The sequence below is a fragment of the Cricetulus griseus genome, chromosome 2 (assembly GCF_003668045.3).
Source record: "Cricetulus griseus strain 17A/GY chromosome 2, alternate assembly CriGri-PICRH-1.0, whole genome shotgun sequence".
Taxonomy (NCBI): Eukaryota; Metazoa; Chordata; class Mammalia; order Rodentia; family Cricetidae; genus Cricetulus; species Cricetulus griseus.
Window position 1 is genome coordinate 372,187,040 of NC_048595.1, and position 25,730 is coordinate 372,212,769.

Genomic DNA, 25,730 nt, shown 5'->3' on the forward strand with positions numbered 1-25,730 from the left:
CCTCTTCCCCTAGCTCCTGGCCACCAAGATTTTCTGAAATTTGCTGGCTAGGTGAGTCCTCCTTTCCCAGCCTGACTGGCTCAGCTCCCTATGGACAACTGAGAGGATGTACCTCTGAGGCTGGGCTGTCCCGCACATTATAGAAACACACCTTGCCTGTGCTCATATAAACACACATATGTGACATGTGTGAATGCAGTCACACGAGGGACACATGACTGCTCCACCCCCCCATCTGGGTGACGGCAACCAGCTGTTCCCACTTACCCACTAGTCATTGTCTGTGACCTGCATCCTTACTGATAAGGGTCTCTTTTCTCTCTCCTTGCCACGTGTCCCCTGAAATCACAGATGCCTCTAATGACGATTAGATGAGGCCTGAACCACAAGTCTGAGAAATCCACTTGGGTTCTGTCCTCCAAGATGCCAACCTTAGGGCCTGAGCTTGACCTAGCATGTGCCAACAGGGAGCAAAGCCCTGTTGTATCCTACTCAGAGTTCTTTCCTAGAGGGCTTGTTTGAGCTGAGAAGGATGAGAGAAGACTTGTGGGAGAAGCCATGTAGGTGGCTGCAGTCAGGCTGGGTGGGGCCCAGTGTGTTGACACCCAGATTTCTTCCTAGACCTATCTTGTGACAGAGGACAGCAAGGCCCTGCTATGGCTCTCTTGTGTGGCTGTGATGTTTCTGAGCCAGCTGTGCCTTTTCCAAAGCTAGGGATGGGGCAAGTTCAAGTCTAAGGTGCTTTAGAGCTGTGGTTCTCAACCCCCTTGGGGTCCTGCATATCAGGTATTTACATTACAATTCATAATGGCAGCAAAATTACAGTTCTGAAGTAGTCATGAAATGTTCTAGACCAAGTGCTTCTCAACCTTCCTAATGCTGTAACCTTTTAATACAGTTCCTCATGTTGTGGTGATGTCCAACCATAATATTATTTCGTGACTATTTTGTAACTGTAATTTTGCTGCTTTAGAGACTGACAGACCACCTGGAAGAGACCTAAGACTTACCATCTTCATCCCTTGGTGGCCCTCTACCCCCCTACAGGAGTTTTAAGGACATGATTGAGGAGTCCGTGGGTGATATTTGTTGAAGGCTTGAGATTACCAGGAATATGGTTGCCCTCACCTGCCCCCTCTCCTATCTCTCACTGGGACCTCCTACTTTCTTAATAACCAGTACAGAAATGTTCCCTCTTGGTCCCCTACCTTAGTTGGCTCTGGCTCTAGGGCCTTCTTCCTGCCTTTCCCTTGGCCTTTTTTGGCTCCCAGCCTGCAAGTGAGCCCCTGGCTGTCTGGTGACTTGTTTAAGGGACAGCTCTGTGTCGACACTGTCACTGGCCTCCATGGCCAACTTTTGCCCCTGGAATGGACATTAGGAACCTATGTACCTGTCCAGTACTCAAGGGGTAGTTGGCCATCCTACAGGAGTTGACCAGTGACAAGAGTGTGGCCAGATCAGCTAGTACCCTGGATTCCTGGGAGGGTAGCAAGTGGGGGCAAGGCAGGGATCCTCTGTGGACCTTAGTGTGGCCACCAGTGAAGTGGATATGAAACAAGAGCCCTTAGGGTCTCTGCTGCAGTGACAGAGTGCAGGCACGGGGCAGTGAGTGCCATGTACTGTCCAAAAACTGAAATGAGCTTGCCTGTGTTTCTCACCATGTTGACCCTTGGATGCCAGTGCCACATGGCTCTAGGGACACTACCAATACCCCCCCCACTGTCTGGCTAGGTTAGGAGTGCAGAATCTATCCAAGGCCATGTGGTTTTTTTCCAGAAGGGATGCTAGAGGCCTGAGGGTGCTTGTATTTGACCTCAGATCTGGAGGTGGGGCTCAAGAGCCAATGTTCTCCTGTGATAAGAGAGCCCAGGAGTCAGTGGTCCTTCCAAGCTATGTAGGCCCCTTGCAGTGGATTTGGAGGTGATCACAGTCATGAGTTGTTGCTCCCAAGATGGCCTAGGCTTCTTAGATACCATAAGTTGGACTGAACAGAGTGAGATCGGCTGGCCTGGAGTTGGGTAGCAACACCATTGGAGGCTGTGCCAGACTTGGCTGAGTTCTTCCTCTAGACCTCACCAACATTACCCTGGGCCTGGCACTGACCTCTGCTTTTCATGGGGGAGAGTATGCCCCCTGGGGTGGCTCTGCTGAGGGACTGGAGTCAGGAACAACAGAGTGAGAGGTCAACTGTGAGGCACTGGCCATAGCTTCTCTGTTCCATAATGGGGAGGATAGTCAGGGAGGCAGTGTGAGGCCACATCAAAGGTCACTCCTAAGGGTATTCACCTTGGAGCTGGCAGACTTAGAGGTAGAGGTAGGAGACATGGGAAGTGATTTTCGGGGTGCCTGGGGTACCAGGGCTAGACATTAGCAGTGCAGGTTTCAATGCTCCTGGGAGCAGTTGGGGTCCTGATCATCTATAGATGCACAAACAGAGGCTCTGTGAGGACTGTCCAGCTTCAGGCATCCTGGCATCCATCAGCTCAGAACCTCCACCCAGGCTGGGCTGGGCCTGGAGGCAGTCCAGGAAGGACACCAGGATGAGATGCAGATCTGTGACTGACCTTGAATCGCTGGTCAGTTTGGGCCCAGGCTGCATGGAGAGTTCCTGAGGTGGCAGCAGGCTGCTACATATGCAGGGTCAGCAGAGCCAATGGGTCTGCACCCAGAGGCTGAGAGGACAAGGAAGGAGCGACAGTGGGGAAACTGTTATCTTAAACAAGGCAGGTCTGGGCTGGGTGACACACAGCAAGCATGCTGAGCCCAGACTAGCTGTCAAGTCCTTGCCCTCAGGAGTGCACAGGGAACCACCCTTTGGTGCCACTCCTGCAGATGGAAGTATTGGCCAGAGGCACTCACTCACTCATGTCCAGGGTTTGGGTGGGTTTTATTCTATTATCCACTCTCTGTGACCTTTAGGAAGCCACATATTCTCAGCTTCCTCATCATGGCATGTGGGGTAGTAGAGTGAGGGAGGAATCCCCAGCTGGAGTGCATGGTTCCGACCCTGCCATGGATAGGAAGCCAGCAGTGGATGCTGTCACAGTTGCACCATGTCTGAAATCTTTCATCTCCAGAGCTGCATCATACCCCCTGTTATTACAGTCCATACCCATTCCAGGTCTGTTGTTGGGAGCCGTGGAGATACCATGGTGCCTGGGGGCACACCAGGGTCATACACTGCCAAAGCCTCATGCCTCACTAGACTTACTGAGTTCCTGCCTCTTCAAGTCCTGAGCCTCAGAGGCTTACACTGTCCCTTCTGCTTTTTCTTCCAGCTACCCTTGGAGGCCACAGGCAAACACCAGGAGCTAGGACTTTAGGAGTCAACGCTGCTCTCACTGTCTCCTGAAACCTTGCCCTGACCCCACCTTGCCTTCACCCAGACCCTGCCTCCAGCCCACTGCCCTGGACGGCCCTGCCTGCTGCCGGTCCCTGGCATGTCAAGGCCTGGCCTGCACTTGCCTGCCCAGCCCGCGGAACTCCAGCGGCCCCGCGAGCTAGGATGAGGGGCCAGGCTGCCGCCCCGGGCCCCATCTGGATCCTTGCTCCACTCCTGTTGCTACTATTGCTACTGGGGCGCCGGGCGCGTGCTGCCTCTGGTGCAGACATAGGGCCTGGGGCAGAGCAGTGCACCACGTTAGTGCAAGGCAAGTTCTTCGGCTACTTCTCAGCAGCTGCTGTGTTCCCAGCCAACGCCTCACGCTGCTCTTGGACCCTTCGCAATCCGGACCCTCGTCGTTACACACTCTACATGAAGGTGGCCAAGGCACCCGCACCTTGCAGCAGCCCAGGCCGTGTCCGTACCTATCAGTTCGATTCCTTCTTGGAGTCCACACGCACCTATCTGGGTGTGGAGAGCTTTGACGAAGTTCTGCAGCTCTGCGATCCCTCGGCACCCCTGGCCTTCCTGCAGGCCAGCAAGCAGTTTCTACAGATGCAGCGCCAACAGCCACCCCAAGATGGTGACCTTGGTCCCCGGAGCACGTTCCCAAACTCTGGTGACGACTTCTCTGTGGAGTACCTGGTCGTGGGCAATCGCAACCCCAGCCATGCTGCCTGTCAAATGCTGTGCCGCTGGCTGGATGCCTGTCTAGCTGGCAGCCGCAGCTCACACCCCTGTGGCATCATGCAAACTCCCTGTGCCTGCCTGGGTGGAGATGCTGGAGACCCTGCTTCCAGCCCCTTGGTCCCCCGTGGGGATGTCTGCTTGAGGGATGGAGTAGCTGGTGGCCCTGAGAACTGCCTCACCAGCCTGACCCAGGACCGGGGCAGGCATGGCTCAGCAGGTGAGTGGTGAAAAAAGGACCCTGTACAGTGCTGCAGCAGTGGGGGTGAGAGCATGAGGCAAAGGGCAGTGCCAAAGGTCAGAGTCTATTCAGCATCATCTTTGTCATCTGGGTTGACAGACCATGTGTAGAGCTCAAGTACACTGATAGCTCTCTGTTCCCAGGGTAGGAAGCTTAACTAGCCCACATACGGTGGCATGTGAATGAAGGAAGGAAGAAGTGATCAGGAGCCAGTTTCCTCAAGCCACTTCCTCAATGACATTTCCAACCATCCCAAGGCTGTGGTAGATGGTTTCCAGGGACTGAAGTGGAGGTCATCGCTGCCCCAGGGTAGAGCATGGGAATATGTATAGACTGAGTATTCGTAGGTCTGTTGACAGGAAGTAAGGTGTGGGGGTTCAGTGTAGCTGCCACAGCAGCTGCCACTGAGGTGTAGTAATGACATCAGGGACAAAAATGCCATCCTGGTCTTAGGGCCACAGGAAAGAGGACAAAACACCACCCAACAGTATATAGCCATCTCAGGCAGAAACAGGTGTCAAGGACATACAGAAGCCCAGTGTTGAAGGAGCCACTGTCTTAATTAAAGGCTAGAGAGATCCCAGGGGCTGGACACCTGAGGACAGTGACCCTTGGGGAAGGATGGCAGGGCTCAGGCTTGATAGGAATAGTAGGAATAGGTGTGGTTGACAACTAGTCATGGAGCTATAATATTTTTGTGAGTGTCCCGCCCGCTGCTGAAAGTGGGGGTGGAGACATTGGAGAAAGAGAGATGGGGCATCCAAGATTTAAGCTGGAGACCTGAGCTGAGTCAACATCAAGAAGACATTGGGGTATGAGAAGTCAAGGCTGTTGTCCACCTGGTGTGCAGGGCTTAGCCAAGGCTGACACCAGGAGGGCCAGAGTGGATGGTGATACCCATGGAGCATGCAGCAGCCTTAGTATTTCCCGAGACCATGAGGTTGTGCAGGCTGCAAAGAAATTTCCCAACCCTGAGCACATTCCGGTCAAGGCCCTGTGGCAGGTCTCAGGTCAGAACCTCTGTGAAGCTGAGGGTCCTCAGAGGACATTCTGCACACATCATTGTGGTGGGAAGGAGGGTGGAGGGCTACCCTTCCTGCTGGGTAAGTTGGAGGTCACTGTGACCTTGACAAAGGCAGGTTTCATTGTGTGGCAGAAATGGGAGTGGGCTCAAGGGGAACCCTGGAAGAATGGAGTGCTCACTGGAGGACTAGGGAAATTGGGTAGGAGGACAGGGACAGCTGTCACAAGCAGATCTGGCCACATGCCCTACTCTACCACTCCCCATCATTTAACTGCCCTTAGCCTTGGTTCCTTCATCTGCAAAACGCTTCTCAGGGTTGCACCATCACCTTGGTTTTATCTGTCTCTGCCTGGGGCCACAGCCATACCCCTTTGGCAGGAGCCTGTCCCTTGTGGCATATTGGGGCAGCTACTATGCCAGGGAACTTCTGAATCCTGCTCCAAGCACCTTGGCACAGCTGCCAACAGCCGAGACCTCCAGAGCTGATGTGATAGATGCTGGGCCACCAAACGGAGGTGCTTGTGTGCTATGAGGCTGGAAGACGTGTTGAGCTACAATTATTTCCTGAGGACCTGCTATGTGAGGGCCTTGCTGCAGAAACTGTGAAGTGTTATGTGACCTTGAGGACAGAAGGACTTTGGGAGGACTTAGTGCAAAGGAGTGATGTACCTGGACTCCCCACGGGAGCCAGGATAGGGAGGTGGCTGCCGTTGGCCTGGCCTGGGTACAGTGGGAAGGGGGAGGGAAGGGGAGAGCCTTTGGTGCAGCTGATGGACTGTGGATGAAAGGGTGTGGGTGCGGAGGTAGGAAGAGCAAGCCTGGCCTCCAGGATCTTATCAGGAATGAGGACACCCATGTGGGGCAGAGGAAGCAGGACTGTAAGATGGAGCTTGAGGACAATTCTGAGGCCAGAGTAGGACTTGAGATATTTGCGACGTATGTCATGGGGTATGTGAGCGCAGCTCTGGCGCCTGGTTAATAAGGACAGGTCCAGGCTGGAGCAATGGCCTTGGAATCCCACTTTGGAGCCTTGGGCCTAATGCTGGCCCACTTGTGTTCCTAGGTTAGCACCTCAGTTCTCATCCCTGGGGGCCTAAGAATACCTTCTGTCTCTGTGAGGATAAGAAGTGGTGTTTGAAGCAGACAGTGATGAAAAACCAGTGTCCTTGTTTATTACTAGGCAAACTCCTGGGGCTTGGGAGCAGCGGCAGACAGAGGCATGGACGTATGCTACATGGGCTTGGGTGGTTTGGGGTATGTGTATGGATTCCGGCAATGTTGGCAAATGGTACTCAAAGGCAAGCAAGAGGTGTATTGCGTACATACATGTACTATACACATGTGTGTACAGGTACAGTGCACTATTTGTATACACACATGCATATTTATGTATGTGTATATAGTGGCTGTACCCGTATATTTATACATTTGTGGAGTGTGTCTTGCATATATGTGTTCATGTACTCACGTGTGAACATGTATGACACATGGAATATACTGATTATTGTGTTTGCAATTTTTTGCATGTGTGTGTACTCTCATGTATGTATGTATGTATGTATGTATGTATGTATGTATGTATGTGTCAGCATTGTGTGAGCCCACATATGTCCTTGTTTATTGCTAGGCAGACTCCTATGTATGAATGAGTGCATATATACATGTAGCCCGATGTATTCATGCTTGAATGCATGCAAAAATTGCATGTGTACATGCGTGAATACACAGGTGTTCATGCAACACATTGTGACTGTGTATACATATACCATGCACTGAGCATGTATGTTCTTCATATGTGTGTGGTGAGTGTGCGCATAGGCTGCTGGTCTGTGGAAGATAGTTTGGAGAGCACAGAGGCCAGGCCCCAGCATACGAGGTAGGGAGCATTCCTTGGGTAGGGTAGACCATGGCCACCCAGATCAGATAGCTGTGCCCTGTGTCCAGAAGGCTCTGTCACTTCCTGGCTGTAGGAGGGGAGGAGTCCAGCAGTGACAGCTGTGGCTGGTCACTGAGTGCTGACTGTTGTTAAAGTGTCACATGTGGATGAGTTCCCCTCCACATTGCCATGAGTCAGGCCCCAGCAGAGGTTGTCCATGCTTTGCTCACACCTTCATGGGGCTGCGTGTCCCCTGGACATCCTCCCTAGGCCCTTCTAAACAAGGCTCTTCCATGGAGCTTATGTGTGTGGTGACCAGTGAGGCACTTTTATCCCTTTCTGCCTTCCCTGACAAGTGTCATTTTCAAACACGCCATATACCTGTCAGTCTGTCTGTCTGTGTTAAGATGTGAGCACGGCAGGTGATGGGCACATACCCCATCACTGATGCTTCCCTAATGTGGAGGACAGATCCAGCCCCAAAGGAGGCACCCAGCACATGCTTGTGAAATCAGGCCCAGAGATATCAAGGTAGATCAGGTCACATAGTATGTAAGGGATGTATTAACAGCAGACTAGTGGGTGGCATCATGTGTACTGAGCTCTGTTTTGGGTGATGGCAGTGGCCAAGGTCTCAAGTTGGACAACCTTCAGCAGAGGAAGCTGTGCCAGATGTGCAATGGGTGCCCTGCTCTTATCTACCCCTGAGCACAGGGCCTTGACCCTCACTGTCTTCGGGGAGCAGGCAAGCATGAGCACCCATCTCCTCAGAAAGCAAGCAATGTATAGCTGAGCTGAGGAGCCAGCAGGCAGCCCACTGAGTGTGTGGCCCATTTTCAGCCCTGCCCCCCACCCAGCCAGGCCTATCCAAATGCCACATGGCCATGTCACGCGTTGGATTCCATAAGCGCTCCTCAGGCTAGGGCAACTGTCCCTGCTGCCTAGTCCCTCTAAGGCTGCCAGGCTCTGGCACCCACTGTTATCTTGCACAGTCTTCAGCTCTCTGTTTCTGTTTTCTCCTCCATCTCTCTCCCATCTTTGCCTCTGGTGAGATGGACCATTTCTTTTAAGGGTTGCTTTAAATATTCATGTTTTAATTAAAGAATAATATTACAGAAGTGACATGTAAGATAATGAAAAAAGCAGCATTCTGGGTGCAGGGGCCTGTGAGCTCCTGTGAGTCTGTGTCCCTGTGAGTGTGTCTCTTTGTGTCCCTGTGTGCCATCATGTGTGGTCCTCATATCCTGTGAACCCCTGTGAGTGTGGCTCATGAACCCTTGCATGCCCCTTGTGAGTGTGTCCCTGTGACTGTGTCCTGTGTGTGAGCCCCTGTGGGTGTGTCTCTGTGAATCTCTGTGAGTGTGCTCTTCTGTTACCTTGAGTCCTGAAGGTATGTCCCTGTGAGTGTGTCCTATGAGCCCTTGTAAGGGTGTCCCTATGAGTGTGTCCCTATGAATGTAAGTCCCTGTGAGTATGTCTCTGTGTGTCCCCATGAGCCTCTGTGAGGGTGTTCTCGTGAGTCCCTGTGAATATGTCCTGTGAGTGTTTCCTGTGTGTCCCCGTGTGTCTTCATGAGTCTTTGTATGTCCCTGTGTGTATGTATTCATATGTTCCCATGTGTTTCTGTGAGTGTGTCCCTGTGTTTCCCTGTGGGTATCCTTGAGTGTATGTCTATAAGTGAGTCCCTGTGGGTGTATCTCTGCATCTCTGTGTGTGGTGTGTATGCTATGTGCATTCCAGCATACATATGCATCCCTGTATAAATATAGTGTTAAACGTGTCTTTGTGCACATGCCTCGGGTAGAATGCTGAATTGAATCTGTATGTCAGGATGTGTACACATGCTACACTTGTCTGGGGGTCCTGGAGTGCTTGAGGGCCCATGACTTGCCCACAGACTAAAGTTGGTCCCCTCATTGTGTGTGCAGTCCTGGTCCTGCTTGGCCAGTGATCCCCTGCCTTCTGTGAGGCTCAGTCCCCTCAAGACACCCAAGAGGAGGGGAGGCAGCACTAGAAGTAGAGGGTTGGCTTGGGGAGAGCCCCTAGGAATGGTTTGGGCTGCAGTGGAGTTGTGAGGGTGATAGAGAAGCACCAGGATCTATCATGGAGATGCCACCACTGTGCAAAGTGTGTGTGTGTGTGTGTGTGTGTGTGTGTGTGTGTGTGTGTGTTTATGTATACATTTTAGAAAAATCTAGAAAACTGGCTTTAGTGAACACCACAGACAATACTTATAAAAGTAAAGAACAAGACAAGGCTCTATGGAAATGCTGGGTGTGGGCACCATTATCCACAGGGAAATTCCCATGTGCCTTAGCTCCCACTGTGTCAGCTGTCTCAGCTCAGGGCTAGAACTGCAAGAAGTCCTTGTGGCCTGAACTTGGGTCATGTTTCCCAAGAAGATGGGAGGGTCATCAGCCTCTGTGACCCACTCTGATAACTGAGGACAGAGGCTTCTTGACTAAGGTCTCTAGCGTAGACTAAACATTTTGGGTCTTTATATAAGATACCTTCTCAGGATAGGGAATACCCAGCAGCAAGAATTTCCTACAGATGTGGCTTGCTTGTTTTTCAAGTGCCCTGGTTCCTCCCACACACCTTACCTCCTAAGAGCTGGGGTTGGGACGGTACTCATTTGTAGAGTCTGCCTGGAGCCTAAAGGAGGCTGTGAAGCTATGGGATCAGGAAGGCCAGTGCTCTTCAGTGGATAATGAACTTGGCCACTCAGTCTGCCCTGGGATCTGACTGCCCTTCTGTGGCCCTGATGGTTTCTGACAGCCTGCAGATGGTGGCTGAGTCAGGACCTGCTGGGTAAAGGGCTGTGGAGGAGTTGTGTGGACAGGTTCCTCAGCATCCCTTGCTTTGCTCTTAGTGTCTCCCTTGTTCCTCCTCCAGGAGTTCTAGACCCAGCTGTTAGTACCAGTGCCTAAGCTCTTCATGATAATCTTGCTCCAGCTGGGTCCCTGGAGAGGCAGGGGTCTTGCTAGCCTTCTGGGCAGGGACTGTCCCTGAACCTACCAGGAGAGTCTGGAGAGCTGAGTGGCAATGTAGATGAGCCAATCTGCTGCTTAACCTGCTGGAGTAGGGATCCCTCTGCTGGGAGAAGACGGAAGTGCGTGGTTCCCTTCCTCCAAAGGGGATCCCGGGAACTCGGGAGAGACCGGCTGGGGGAGGGGGATCACCTTCCTTCCCACATTTCAGTCCACTGGGGGTGCGGGATCAGGGGAACCCACCGCCCTCAAACCAGGGCATTAGGGTCGGAAGGGAACCAGAGCCCCCTCACTGCACACCCACCCTCCTGGGTGGCCGGCCTGCCTGGCCAATAATTGGCTCTATTCATGCCTGTAATGAGATGGAAATGAGGCCGCCAGACAGAGGGAGCATTGAGCAGGGAAGAATGACAGCTTCTTTCTGAGCCTGGAGGGGCAGCCCACCCCTGAGCCCTGCTTGCTCCTTCACTGCCCCCTTGTGCCCACCCAGCCCTGCCACACCTTGTGTCCCCTGGTGCCCTTCACTTCAGCCCCAGGACTTCTTCCTTCATGATGCTCCCTCTGGCGTGGATGCTTTTCAGTCTGGGCAAACATTTATCGTGTCAGCTGTGTGTGGGGACACACATTAAAAATGAAAATGATAATAAAAACAGCAGTTACCATTTTCTGAACATTCATTAGTGGAAGGAGTGTGGCCAGCATTGGGGAATCAGTCTGTGGCTAAGATCAGGGCCCTGTTTGTGATGGAGGATCAGAGATCCTATGCCTAGGACCCTAGGTCTATGATAAGAACCAGGGATAAATGTTACCAAGGCCAGATGTTGGTCTGTGACCAGGGTGAGGAATCTGTTTGTCTAGGATCAGGGATTAGTATGCAACCAGAGTCAGAACTCAATGTATAAATAGGGGTAGGAATCCACATGTGGGCTGGATCGGGGTTCAAGTGAGACCAGAGTCAGGCCTAGGCCAGAGGAGGGCATCCATCCTCTGAGGGTACCGTTACCCTCGCTCCCAGTTTCTGATGTGCCCCACCTCTTCCCTCCCCCCACTCCCACATCTTCACCACCTGGGTCACCAAGGTAACCAGCTCCGAAATAGTGGGTGTTTTGGCAGCTGAGGCCTAACCTGGGTCTATCCTGAAAGGCTGTGTGCTGCAGCAGTTGCCATGGGAACTGAGTGGCATCCTCCGATTAGCCCAGCTTGGACACCCTCTCTCCCACCCACTGCCAGTTTTCACATCACTCAGGCTTCCTTGTGGGGGCTGGGCTTGGGCAGTGAGGGGGCACAGGAAGGATCCAGAACCCTGACCCCACTCTGGGCCTGCCTCTAAGACTCCTGGCTCCTTTGTCTGGAATCACGAGACAGGAATGGCTGAAGCAGGTGAGACTCTGAGGCCAGAAAGATAGACCACGGTTGGGGTTGGTCCTGGCAGGTGGCTTTCCTGGGGCCAGTGGGTGGGACAGAGATCTGGAATCAGATTTGGTTCAAGACCGGAGTCTGACCTGGTCGAGAGCTGCTCCTGCTTGTCTGGAGTTAAAGCTGCTCCTGCTTGTCCACCTGGGCCCGTTCTGTGGACAGCTGCTACCCTGTCCTACCTATTATGCATGTGAGGCTGAGACTGTGCTGGAGACTCTCTGCCCTCTGCTCTCAACTTTGTCCTCGTGGGGGTGTCACCACTTGCCCTTTCTTGTACCCTTGTGGTACCCTTGGCCCCACCCTTGGGGCTCTCCTGGTGAAAGGGAAGATGGTATTGGGACAGAAAACTCCATGCTTATAACTATCACTCAGATCTTGAAATCTTGACTCCCTGGTCAAGACTTCGACACCTCGGCAGAGGCAGGGTTTTTGGGGCCTCTACAACAGGCATAGGGTCATGGAGGATGGCTCTTCCCATCCTACCCGTCTCAAAAAGGTGAGTGCTCACTAGAGGGCTACTCATTCCCTGGAAACCCAGCGCCCCCTGCTGGTTCAGACAAGCACAGGCAAGAGAAGATGGGCAGGCTCTGGCTGTGGTCCTTTCCAGACCCTAGAAGTTGGTTCTCCTTGAGATGATAAGGCCAAGGAGATGGTCCTTGGGGCCATCAGATGGGACTGCTCACACTCTGGGATCCACCACCCCTGAGTTCTCACCTGGGAGATGGGACCTCTTCTACTACCACTCAGGCCAGCTGTAGCCCTGAGTGGTCTGGACTTATTTACCCTGGCTTTGCTTAGTAGATGGGCAGATCTGTCGTCTAAGGAAGGTTTCTGGGCTACCAGTTATGGGAGTGACTAGTCCCTACCCCAGGCTCTGGAATGGGAATGTGGAGACCTTGGCAGTGACCTCACATGGACGAGAATGTGAGGAAATAGTCTCAGAGGTTTGAGGGCCGTGGGGAGGCCGGATCTATGTATTTCTGAACACATGGTGGCCCACACTGGTCACCAGGCCTCAGACTATGAAGCAACATGGGGTGAGCAGGAGTTGACTGTTTACTCAGCAAGGCAGCCTGGGACAGCAGTGTGTACTTGTCCCAGACCTACCTAGGGCCCCCTGGCTTAGGGCTGACACGAGCTCTCTAGAAGGAGCCAGGGTCTAGGGTCAAATTTCTCAATGGCCTTGCCCTGCCTCGCTATCTTCCCCAGCCAGATCTGGCATCTGCTTACCCTTTCAAAGCCCACAGATACCCCTTCTGGCCTCCACTGGACCCCAAAGATGTCAGGACCCTGAGCCTCACTCTTGTTCCCCCAGGTGGCTGGAAACTGTGGTCCTTGTGGGGTGAATGTACGCGGGACTGCGGGGGAGGTCTGCAAACTCGAACCCGCACCTGCTTACCCACCCCTGGCGTGGAGGGCGGAGGATGTGAGGGCGTTCTGGAAGAAGGACGCCTGTGCAACCGCAAGGCCTGTGGCCGTGAGTGGGTGGGGCTAAAATGGTGGGCGGGGCCAAGTAGAGAAGGCGTCAGGGTCCGGAAGGGGCAGGGTAGGGATGCACTTGGCTAGGGCTTCAATGAGATTAGAAGGCAGGCGGTGCTTTGAAGAGCTGAACGTGGTTGGGGACAGGGGTGCTTAGAGGTGGAGACTAGAAAGCCCGGTCTGGTACAGACCCAGGAAGAAGCAGGGTACCTGGATTTAGGTGGAACCAAAGAAGGCTTCCTATCAGGTGTGGGTTGGGATTCTTGAAGCTGCCTCTCAAGCAAGCTGCAGCCAAGCCAGTCAGCTCCAGCAGAATAAGCCTCCGGGATGTATTTCTCTAATAAGGTTTTCTAATGACCTCATGCATTTTTTAGCTGCTTCCATAAAGTTAAATCAAGTTCTAATGAGGCTGTCATTCTTCAGGTTTGGTTTTGTTTTGTTGGATGCACTTTCCTGAGGAGACAGCTCTTCTCAGGAGCCTGGGGAGGCCCCTGCATATCTCACAGGGAGGAAGGGATGAGATGTTGAGGTGAAGGAGGCGGCAGACACTCTAAGGTGTTGTCCTGCAGTCCAGGAGGCTGAGAGAGAGGAGGGGGACCCTCATAGAGGGGACCATAGTGACCAGAAGAGGGTTGGTGCCACGGAAAGTGCTCTGGGTGGGCTCTCCCACTTGTTCATTGGGGTTAGACTGCTCTAGTGACAGGAGGTGGCCAGCTGCAGCCAAGGACAGAGGGAATCACACAGAGATGCTGATCTGAGCCCATTCTGCAGCCACTGGACGCACCAGCTCACGGAGCCAGTCCCTGCGGTCCACGGATGCCCGGCGGCGTGAGGAGCTGGGGGATGAACTGCAGCAGTTTGGGTTCCCATCACCCCAGACTGGTGAGCTGGCAGGATGGGTAGGGTTACACACAGCCCTAGGCAGGGAGGGGAGAGGGCTGGCTTCTGGGACCAGGTTAGTAATGGCTACTAGTTGCCAATAGTGATTCTAATAACTTAACTGCTATAACTCTTCTCATCTAGTCGGTGCCAGACTCCTTCTCCAGGCAGACTGGCTTAGGGGAAAATAGAAGCCTGTCCCAGCCAGACCTAGATCTTGCTTCCAGCCATTGGGAAAGTAGGCTATCTTAAGACCTACAGAGCCCCAGTCCACAGACTGTTGCCCCACTGCAAGGTCCTGCTTCCCCAGTGGGCCTCCAAATCTGGCACCACCCTATGGGAAGGGGCATGGCAGGCCCATGATGCTGCAGGGCTGGATCCACAGGTGACCCAGCAGCCGAGGAGTGGTCCCCATGGAGCGTGTGCTCCAGCACCTGTGGCGAGGGCTGGCAGACCCGCACCCGCTTCTGCGTGTCATCCTCATACAGTACTCAGTGCAGTGGTCCTCTGAGGGAGCAGCGGCTCTGTAACAACTCTGCTGTGTGTCCAGGTGGGTGGAGCAGAGCACAGGGAAGGGCTTGGGTGGTGGGGTGGGGCCTCTGGGCTGGGCACATCCATGACTTCCTGTCTCTCCACAGTGCATGGGGCCTGGGATGAGTGGTCACCCTGGAGCCTCTGCTCCAGTACCTGTGGCCGTGGCTTCCGTGACCGCACACGCACCTGCAGGCCCCCACAGTTTGGAGGCAACCCATGTGAGGGTCCTGAGAAGCAAACAAAGTTCTGCAACATTGCCTTGTGCCCTGGTAGGTGAGAGGGAATGAGTGGCTGGGAGTGGGGGATGGGACCAGCAGGTCAGTGGCCTGGGACCCAGCTTGATCCACGTCAGGTTCACCTCAGGGTGCTCAGTGGTTAAAACCTCAGACCACGGTAGGTTGAGGTGTAACCCTGTAGCATTCCTTCCCCAGTCCCAGGTGGCCTGTTGCATGGTGCCCCTGGGGTGTTCTTGTGTCCCAGGCCAGGCTTTGGGGTGCTGGGTATTCACACCAGCTTCCTGTTCCCTTCTTCCCCCGGGCCGGGCAGTGGATGGAAACTGGAATGAATGGTCCAGCTGGAGCACCTGCTCTGCCAGTTGCTCCCAAGGCCGCCAGCAAAGGACTCGAGAGTGCAATGGTCCTTCCTATGGAGGCGCTGAGTGCCAGGGCCACTGGGTGGAAACTCGAGACTGCTTCCTGCAGCAGTGCCCAGGTCAGGATGCCCTCTCGGGGCTCAGGGAAAGGGAGGGGCCATGGGGGAGGTATGACTGTAGGGGTTGGTACAGGGTGGAAGTGGTGGCATTTGAATGCAGGTCAGGGTGGTGGAGGTGAGGTAGGGTAGTGTGGCAGGGTCAGGGTGCAGGTTAATTTGTCGGAGTTAAAGTAGAAGATGGAAATGGTAGGGTTGAGTGCAGTTTAGAGTGGATGGGTTAGCGAAGGGTTAATCAGGTTTAGGATGGAGTATTGGAGTCAAGATCAGGCGGTAGGTTCAGCTGTACATGACATCCGGCTTCTTTTTGAGTCAAGCTGATTTCAGACCTCTCTTCCACTAATCTCAATTTTCTGTTTCCTCATGGCCCTGCCCCAATACTCCTGGGTCTTTTGTCTTTGTCTCATCTGAATATTGTTTCTTTATGTCCCCCTGGCCCCTGGCCCCACTTCCCCCTACTGACCCGGTCCACCTCCGCTTCCTGACATCTGTGCCCTATGTTTGGCCACCCTTGCAGTGGATGGCAAGTGGCAGGCCTGGGCATCGTGGGGCAGCTGCAGTGTCACATGTGGGGGTGGCAGCCAGCGACGGGAGCGTGTCTGCTCTGGGCCTTTCTTCGGGGGAGCAGCCTGCCAAGGCCCCCAGGATGAGTACCGACAGTGTGGTGCCCAACGATGTCCTGGTGAGACCCTTCCCACTGCATCGTAGCTCAGAGGGACTGGGAACAATTGAGTATCACAGCCACTCATCCCAAACCCTGTCCACCTCACTCTCTGGTCCCTCACAGAGCCCCATGAAATTTGTGATGAGGACAACTTTGGAGCCACGGTCTGGAAGGAGACCCCAGCTGGAGAGGTGGCTGCTGTCCGGTGTCCCCGCAATGCCACAGGTAAAAAGTGGGGGGCTGAGAGTCCTGCTCTGTCTTTATACAGCTGTCCTCACAGGACTTATCTGAGACTAAAGCTCATGCAGCTCTTGTGTGTGCTCATGCCAGATGGCACCAGATAGGACATCATGGCAGCCATTGTGTCCTGATTTCACAAGGGTCAGGGCACATGCCATGCCCTCTGCTTGAGAGGTCCCTTGAGCGTAGACAGCTCTCTGAACCTGATGCCATTGCTTCCCTACAGGTGGGACACAGGCATAGGGCAATCAACATACCTACCCTGGGCTTGCAGTCTACAGGAAGGAAGTAGTCTCAGAACACCAGTAGTTTTAATTCCATGTCATCCCTGGGAACTGATGGGATATAGAGGGTATAGAAAGCAGGGTGGACTCCATAGGGCAGGCACTCCCCCACCCCCACCCACAGATATTCTCTATTTCACTTTGTTTGAAAGAGTGTGAGTATTTTCTGTACCTGGGAGGCCACAGAGAGGGAGATTGGGAACCCAATTCAAACCCTGACTCTGCCCTTATTTGCTGTATCACTTTTGGGAAGTGACTTAGTTTCTCTGAGCTTCAGTTTTCTCTTCTATAAAATGAAGACTTTAGGTGATCCTTTGTATTGGACTGCTGTGAGCAGTGGGTGAGGTGGCCCATAGGGGCGGGGAGGTGGTAAGTGCTGAATATTGTGAGCCACGCTCGCTGTCCCTATCCTTGTTTACACTGTCTTGCTGGTATATTGCAAGCAGAAAAAGACAACACCCATCCTTCCCTGGCCTTTGTCTACCTTCATAGTCATACTGTGCTTCCCTCATTTTGCTCCCATCTGAGCTCATAGCCCAAACTTCTGCATCAGGGCCACCCTATGGTTCTTGTTTAGTGACAGGGCTGGAACCATTTTATGTGGCTGTCACCATGTATTTATTTACTCTGTTGTCCCTGCTCCAAAATCTTTCTGGGGGTCTTTCTATCTGAGAATTAGCTTGTTTTTCAGGCTGTTGACTTTTGATACCAAATGGTCCTGGGAGGCTGCACCAGTGTCCAGGGGTCAGCAAGTCCCCTGAAGCCCTGTGAATGTGCCAGGGTCTGGCAAGGGGTTAGAGGACAGCTGTCCCTAAGTCTCTAGATTGCAAGGATCTCTAAGAGAGGCTCTGGCTGACCCCAGAAGCCATGCTTAGCTGTAGATCCCACTTCCACAGAGCAAAGTTCCTGAAGATCCTCAGGTCCCCAGGACCTAGAGTAGGGTTGAAGTATGTGCCATATAGAAACAAAGCCAGCATAGCCTGCTTCGAGGTCCATAGGGTCCCAAACAAAGAACTCCTGCCTGAGAGTTGTGGAGGGGACCCCAGAGCTCCTAGGTGAGCAGGCATGTGAGGAATGGAGTTTCCTCAGGCCTCATCCTGCGCCGCTGTGAGCTGGACGAGGAAGGCATCGCCTACTGGGAGCCCCCCACTTACATCCGCTGTGTCTCCATCGACTACCGGAACATCCAAATGATGGTGAGGTTGACCTCAGGGGTTCCAGGAAACTTCCCCACTCTTTGAACATGAGGTTGGGGCTATCGGGACCTCCAGGCATCTGAAGTCCCTGGCCCCCACCTGGCTGTGACCTATAGCAATGACAGCATCCAGCCCTCTCCATCTTCCCAGACCCGAGAGCACCTGGCCAAGGCTCAGCGTGGGCTGCCAGGGGAGGGGGTCTCGGAGGTCATCCAGACACTGCTGGAGATCTCACAGGATGGCACCAGCTACAGCGGCGACCTGCTCTCCACCATCGATGTCCTAAGGAACATGACAGAGATCTTCCGCAGGGCCTACTACAGCCCTACACCTGGGGATGTACAGGTGGCTCCCAGGGGCAGCCCCAGGGGAGGACATTTGGGGAAATGTCAGAGGAACCAACCCAGATCCCATTCAGAGACTAAGTCCCAATGTTGAGTGTAGGTGGGGCTATGACCTCACCATAAACATGGCTACATGCTTAATCCTGACCTGGTCATAGAATGATCCCTGATCCAGGTCTAAATCCTGATCCTGGTCACTATGAACTGTGACCCTGATGACAGGCTGAACTTTGACCCAGGTCATACTAGTCATGGATTAAGTCATCATCCTGGATCTTGCTCACACATTGAGCCCTATCCCTGCTCACACACTGAATCCTGGCCTTGATCACGTATAAACCCTGACCCTGATCACACACTGAGTCTTCATCTGATTCTGGCTATACTCTGTGCTCTGATCCTGGCCCTAAATAACCTGAATCCTGGTCACCAACTGAGTCCTGATCTTGGTCATCCATTGAGCCCTTGTCCTAGTCTAAACGGATCCCTTATCCTAGACATAGGCTGAACCTATGATTTTCCTCACACACTGATACCTTGTTCCCTTTCACTGGCACTTCTTATTTCCAGAACTTTGTCCAGATCATCAGCAACCTGTTGGCGGAGGAGAACCGGGACAAGTGGGAGGAGGCACAGCTGGTATGTGTGGAGGTCTGGAGCCCCTGCCCTGCTCTGTGTTAGCTACTGGATCAGGATTGGAGCAGGCAGTCTAGGCCTCCTACACCCCAGACCAGCCATGGTGGAGCCTTGCTGGGTCTTCAGTATGAGTCTCAACACTGTATGACCTTGAAAAAGCCCCTAAACCCCTTAGGCTTTGTGCAGTGCCTTTTCCCAGGGGCTAAATGAGGAGAGAAGCGAACAATGTTAAGATCACTGGGTATGTCCAGAGAAGGGGGTATTGTGGGTCTTTCCCATCTGCTCTGTTCCTTCCACTGACCTCAAACCTGCTATCACACTAACCCCAGGGGAGTAGCCCTCATCGTGAATATTTGGACGGCTTAGGAACCCCTATGCTGTGCACAGCAACTTCCCTGTGCCTCTGATCTTGTCCATAAAAAAAAATGGACACTCAGAGGTCAGCAGCCTGCTACCCTGCTTTGCAATAGAGCCTAGAAAAAGATATCAGAGGAAGGAAGGAGGCAGGAGGACAAGGGCATAGGCACCTCCCTCAGCTTGAGCTCTTCCACCTTCCCCTACCCCAGATGGGGCCCAATGCCAAGGAGCTCTTTCGGCTGGTGGAGGACTTTGTGGATGTCATCGGCTTCCGCATGAAGGATTTGAGGGATGCTTACCAGGTGACCGACAATCTGGGTAAGCCCCTCCATGGCCTGGTCCTGTGCTTCTCATCTGAAAGGAACCAGTGACCCCAGCCTTCTGCAGCCATTACAGATTAGCCTGGGACTTAGGTCGAGTGCAGAGGGTTGATATCAGGAGCCCTTTGGGACCTGAGATCCAGGCAGGGATCTGGAGATCTTGTGCCCAGGACCCATGCAGGAGCCTGGCCACGCCTGGGGTTGAGGCTCACTTCATCCTGCCACACCAAAGACACCTGTGCAGCTACTGTTTCATGGATCCCTAATTCTACAAAGCCTAGGTGCAGTGGGGCAGGGGGCTGACATTTGCCTGTTTTCCTCCTACCTGTATTGTAAGAGTGGAGCTGTAGACTGGTCAGTGAACCTGAGGGTAACCGGTGGCTGTCCTCACAAATATACACCAGTGCTTGAGATGACCCTCTATCTAGGTTCCAGCTCTACATTCCCCTGAGGATGTGACTCCAGCCACTCTGAGCCTTCCCTGGCACCTGGCTTTACTCTTTCACCACCTCCATTCCCATTTCATTCACTAGTGTCCACTCTTCCATCATGAGGCCGCTGTGTTCTGGCCGTGGAGTCCCCACTCCATCCTAGACAGACACCTGTCTCTGTTTTAATTCCCTCCCCTACCTCCACCAGGTCAGACTGGCCCCTCATACTTCAGGGTAACTTTGCCTTTCTTCCTCACTGGGCCTCTTACCTACCTGACCCTCCAGCCTAGATCCAGGGCTCCATTGGCCTTTAGTGCCATGCCTTTCCCCAAGCCTGTGTGACCTCATCTTTTCAAGGCCTGAAAGCCAATTGGGCCAAAAGCCCCCAGTGTCCATCAGAGCCCGCCACCCCCCCGTCTCTAAAAGCCCAGGTCTGGGCCCCTGATTCTGTTTCCCCTCACAGGACCTAGGAGTCACGTGCTTCTGCCTCTGTACCTCCCCACCTTCCACCCACAGAACCATCTTTCAGAGGGCTGCTGTCACACTCTGGTGTGACACTCACCCCTTGCTCTCTGCCAGCCATTCGTATGCTCTTTTCCTCCCTTCCCTGTCCTCTCCCTGGGATGTGTCCCTCTTTTTCCTGGTCTCTGCAGGGGGCTTCCTGGCTACTCTGTATGGGGATATCACCCTCCTTTGTTGCTACTACTGACAGGCCATGTCCCCATTCCATGTGTACACCAGAGGGTTCTGCTGCCCACATATCCTCCTCAGCATCTGTAATGGCCCTGAGTTGGGACACAGAACATGTGACAAATGAAGTGGTGTGCTCATTCCCTGGGAAGCTCTCAGCACCAGGGCTATCTGGGTACTGACATTCAGAGGGAGGCTTGTCTCTGTCCCCATGACCTCTGGTAAGGCAGATACTTATTGAACACTGTAAGGCAGAACACCATGGGAGAACCCTTATGCTTCCAAGGCCTCATGGTCCCAGGAGGGCAGGTCTAGATGGGGAGGCTGCTGAGCCTGGCCAGCAGAGTAGGTGGGACAGAGTAAAGGTAGAAAACACAGGGACCATGCTGGGGAGCAAGGCCTAGAGCTCAGCATCTCCCTCTCTCCCACATCTTTACAAGTAGCCCCAGGCTGTGGCACTGGTTGGAGGGTGGAGGGTGTGCCACAGATAACCCGAGAGTGGGTTATCGGGTATGGATGGAACTAGAAAAGCTACCTCACTTATTAGGGCCCTCCCTTTGTCTCCCAGCTCTGTTCCCCTGGACTTTGGATCACTGGTCCAGTGTGCATGTGCTGGAGGAAGATGGGGTGGCAGGCAGAGAAGTCCTCTAGGGTGTCCCCTGAGATAGAGAAGGGATCATCCTGCTGAGGTTGATGCTATACTGGAGACTGGTTTTGAGTGAGCTGGGAGGGCTCTAAGGACTGGTCCACCGCCTGGCAGAGGCTTGCCAGGCTGGGTTACAGGAGAATAGCATCCTACCTGACTACACTACCTGGATTTCTCCCTTCACACCTGCTGCCCCTCCCTCGCCAAGACCTCCCACCCAAATATAGGAACCTTATACCTGAAGCTCAGTTATCCCCCTCACTTTGTAGAAGGAGAGGAAGCTGGAGAGTGTCAGAGCTGACCCATGACCCCAGTGAGGTAGGGGGATGGTGGGAACCAAGATGGGTGCCTAGCTCCTGTAGATCCTTCTGTGCCACAGGATCTACCTTTGACTTTTCCTGACCGTAGTGGCTGGGTCTGGCCTCAGTACTAACCAGGCTGGACAAGGGCCTGGTCAGGTCTGAGTCACCAAGAATGACTTCCTATAGGGATTCTGGCCTGCTGTCCCATACAGTCCCTATCAACCAGCCTTAGACTCTGGGAATTTTGCTCATCTGGGAGTGGGGGCCTGTGAAGGAACTAGTGTGTGTGGGTTTACAGGCTTGGTGCTCACACCTAACAGCAGCCTAGCCATGTGAACCCTGCCCACCCCTAGCCTCGGGAAACATGTGCCATCTTGCACCAAGGCCTGCAGCCTGGGTTCCAGCTGACATTCCAGGTGGGTAATGCTCTGTTTGTGTTGCCCCTCCCCTGCTTTAGTGCTCAGCATCCACAAACTTCCGGCCAGTGGGGCCACTGACATCAGCTTCCCTATGAAGGGCTGGCGTGCCACAGGAGACTGGGCCAAGGTGCCAGAGGACAGGGTCACCGTGTCCAAAAGTGTGTTTTCCACAGGGCTGGCAGGTGAGGCTTAGAGTGGGATGGGCCTGCTGAGAACCCGGGTCTTAGAGTCTGAGGACTGTCATCCTGGGATATTTCTTGTAGGGTTTTCTGCATTGTCTCAGTGACAGGGAGCATCCCTGGTACACCTTGTTATTCCTGAACCCATCTCCTTGCAGGTGTCTCTTCCTTTCCTCCATGGGAGAGTGCCTGGGGACTACCCTAAGCCAGAAGGCTAAGCAGAGTGGAAGGGGCTGGGTGGCTCACACAGCAACAAGGACATGAGTTCCCAGGGAGAGAAATGTACCTTCCCCATATCTGTTGTGGGATCACTTGAAATGAACTAGTTCTTTCTCTCCATGTAGATCCAGACTGGTGCCCCAGATCCCACCTACACCTCAGCCTCTGTGGTGGGGTAGGCCTTCTCTTGTCAGAGCCTTGGATGTGACCCAGTAGAGGGGACAGTGGAGGCTACTGGGGTGAGGTCCAGGCTAGTGGGCAGTAGCAGAGTTGGGGTAACACATGCTCCCTTCCAGAGGCTGACGACTCATCTGTGTTCGTGGTTGGTACTGTGCTCTATCGAAACTTGGGTAGCTTCCTGGCCCTGCAAAGGTGGGTTCGTGGAAAGGGGATAGCCTGGACCCCTGTGGGAGGTGTGTAAGAAGCTGGGAGGCTGGGCATGGGACAAAGCACCATACTGGGGCTGGGGCTGAGCTACAAGGCTGGCTCAGTACCATTCCACACCTCTGACAGCCCTTTATGCTTTGATGTCCCCAGGAACACAACTGTCCTCAACTCTAAGGTCATCTCTGTGACTGTGAAGCCCCCGCCTCGGTCCCTGCTCACACCCTTGGAGATCGAGTTTGCCCACATGTACAATGTGAGTGCTGCCCACATGCATGGGTGCATGGGAACTTTCCTCGGTTCTGAGTACGCCCCTGTGTATTCTTCTCAGGCAGTATCCTTTAGGGTCACAATTGGAGTGACTCTCATCTAAATTTCAAGTGGGGAAACTGAGTCTTAGAGTTAGGGACTCACCCAGGGCCCCATGGCAGGTTCATGCTGACACTGAAATTCAGCCCATTTCTGAACTGTCCCCTGACTCTATCCCCAGGCTCTCTCCCTCTTCTCCAGACCCTGAACCCTGGAGGGGATCCACTTGCTATTCCCTGTGCCCATGGCCCAGAGTCCTGGAGAGCTGTTGACAGGCTATCCACCCCAAACCAGATCTCCAAACCCCTAGGAGTTGCTCCCTTCCTAGTCTACATTGCTAAGAACATGTGAGAGCCACCTTCCTCCAGAGTCAGGGCTGATCACCAGGCCATGTCATGCAGGACCTCTGGGATGACAATACCAATAGCATCCTTCTAAAACTCCCTAGGACTCCAGACCACTTCTGCTGTGTGACCCTGGCAGGTCCCCAGCTCCAGGAATGCTTGGATATTTTGATGGACCCAAGGAAACTGGAGGGGGGCTGCTGTCAGTCCTTTCAGATGGCTTTTCAGAGACTAGAGCTGAAGCCCCTACAGCCCACTGTCTCTTCTTCTTGGTGGGTTGAGTAAGAACCCCAAAGGAGCAAGGCAACCACATCACTCAACCAGGACATGGCAGTGCCAGGCCCCAGTCCTCGGGCCAGGGGTGTAGGGAGCCTCAGGAAGAACCCAAACCTGTCCTTTTCTCTCCTGTGTAGCCTTGGGGGAGTTGCTTGTCTTCTCTATGCCTTGTCTTCCTTCCCTTATCAAGCAAAAACAAGCAATACTTATGAATGCTCAGGGCATGTAGCTACTGTTAGCATAACAAACCCCACTGTGGCTGCTCCCATCTCTCCAGTGCTGAGCCCAGAAACCCTCGAAAGATATGGTGCCCTGCAATGTTCTCATGGTCCTGTTTCCTGGACCAAGGATAGCAACAGTGCAGCTTCCCCTTAGAGGCAGCTACCCCCTTCCCCTTCCAGCATGACTGTCCTTTAGCCCAGCCCTGTCATGGGGAGAAAGGACGGGAACTGACTGAAGACATGTGTTGGGCATTAGTAGCAGGCCTAACTAACCTAGAGCCAGTCCTCTCTGCTTGAACTTCAATTTTTGCCTCACATGATGCAGTCTCTTGGGGGATGGCATCAGCAGCATACATAGTGGCCCCATGGGTGGATTCAGTGACCCAGGATGTGGCTAGAAGTGGTAGTGGCCCTGACTCCTCCCTCTCTCTTAGGGCACCACCAACCAGACTTGCATCCTGTGGGATGAGACAGATGGGTAAGTTCTTTGGGGCTTGGTGGTCCCAGGGCCCTGGGGTAGTGGGAGAAGCTTGCGGTGTGGTCCACTAAAACCAGTGGAGGGCTGGTTTTAGGTAGTGGAGCCACTGTTCCCTGGTCCCCTGTCCACTGGTACATCTGCACAGCCCTCCCTTTCTTCCTGCCCAAGTCTGGCTTCGGAGCCATTGGCCTTCCTTCCTTACTGGTCTATGGAAGTCCATGGCCCAGGAGAGGAGGGCCAGAGAGGTGTGTCCTGGCTAGGTACTGAAGTGGGGTATTGAAGCCATCCTGTACTGATGTTGGGTTTGAGGTAGATATCAGCCTTAGGGGTGTATGCACTTGCTGTCTATGGATTTCTTCAGGTGTTGTGAGTGGTATGTCTTTTGCATATGAGATCAAAGAAGGATGTGAAATGAAAAGTCAGAACAGTTCTAAGATCTTGGTTCATTGCTTCACTCTGTGACTGCCATGGGCATGTTGGGGCTTTGCCCTTCAGAGCTGTAAGTGACCTCTCTTGGAGTGCTCCATGGTAGCAACTTGTGGAGGTGGCCAACCTGTTCATTGTCTTAGTCCATACAGGCATCTTGCAGAGCCCTTCTGCTTCCTAGTAATGTAAAGACCAGCCTCCTGGAGAGGACAGCCCCATCCATGTTTCTGACTTCCCAGACAAGTCAAGGACACTGTCCCCTTGAGTTGGGAATCCTATCCTTGGAGCTGGCAGCTGCCTGGTATTGGGGAGGATCAGAGCTACTAAAGTACCTCAGATGTTACAAGTTAGTGTAGCCTCCGCCTGCCCTGTCCTCACAGCTGTGTGTGAGCAGTGACCTTGACCTCAATCACCCTAGGCATGCTCTACCACAACCCTAGAGACCTGGACTGTGGAAGGTCAGTCCCCAGGACAAAAAAATGATACCTATTCAGTTGAGTGACCTGTGCCTATGTGGAGACTTAGTCTATCCTGGAATTAACACCCCCCCCCCAGTTTACAGGTTACAAGGCCTCCAGAGGCTATAGACAGCCAAAAGCCCAGTGGTGGTTGAGGAGACTGCTCAAAACAGGTGGCTAGAACCCCTAAATTGAGACTAGAGGATGACTAGATGGTGGACAGGCTGGCTTTTGTAACCTCCCCATGCCCTGGTCACTCCTCTGCTCTCCGTTGGGTGACTCTTCATGCCACAACTAGTGGCCATTACTTTTGCTGTGACTTGTATTGTAAATGCTTTCCCACTGGCCTAAAGTAGATGGGTGACAGAGCACTGGCCCACTTCTACCGGTGCCTAACCGCCAAGTGTGTCTGACCTGCCTGGTGTGGCCTGTGCTTGCCTGTGCTTGGCTGAGAACAGGCCTAGGGAATCAAGGTGTGGCCTGGCCACTAGGGGGAGAGGAGCGCCTTCTGTGACTGTCATTTGATAAATGACATTGTAATTGTGACCCATAACCAAATCATCTTAATCTAGGGTAGAGCCCAGACCCCTAATCATAAGTGGGCTGAGACCAGACACTGGTCATACTCTGAGTCCTGACCCTAACTGGGACATGGAGACCTAATTCTGGTCAAATGCTCCTCATGGTCACA

At 53.5% G+C, this 25,730-nt stretch overlaps 1 protein-coding gene across 1 annotated transcript in view; it reads left to right on the forward strand.

The window, feature by feature from the left end:
* Positions 1-3,505: 3,505 nt before the first annotated feature.
* Adgrb1 (adhesion G protein-coupled receptor B1) overlaps positions 3,506-25,730 on the forward strand; it is a 56,372-nt gene continuing 34,147 nt past the window's right edge. The window contains 16 exon segments of the mRNA XM_035439169.1: positions 3,506-4,289; positions 12,932-13,093; positions 13,867-13,977; positions 14,360-14,524; positions 14,613-14,777; positions 15,022-15,219; positions 15,734-15,898; positions 16,004-16,105; positions 17,494-17,600; positions 17,751-17,945; positions 18,515-18,583; positions 19,147-19,255; positions 21,784-21,927; positions 22,440-22,515; positions 22,681-22,783; positions 24,112-24,155. Coding sequence (XP_035295060.1) covers positions 3,506-4,289; positions 12,932-13,093; positions 13,867-13,977; positions 14,360-14,524; positions 14,613-14,777; positions 15,022-15,219; positions 15,734-15,898; positions 16,004-16,105; positions 17,494-17,600; positions 17,751-17,945; positions 18,515-18,583; positions 19,147-19,255; positions 21,784-21,927; positions 22,440-22,515; positions 22,681-22,783; positions 24,112-24,155 — 2,699 coding nt within the window.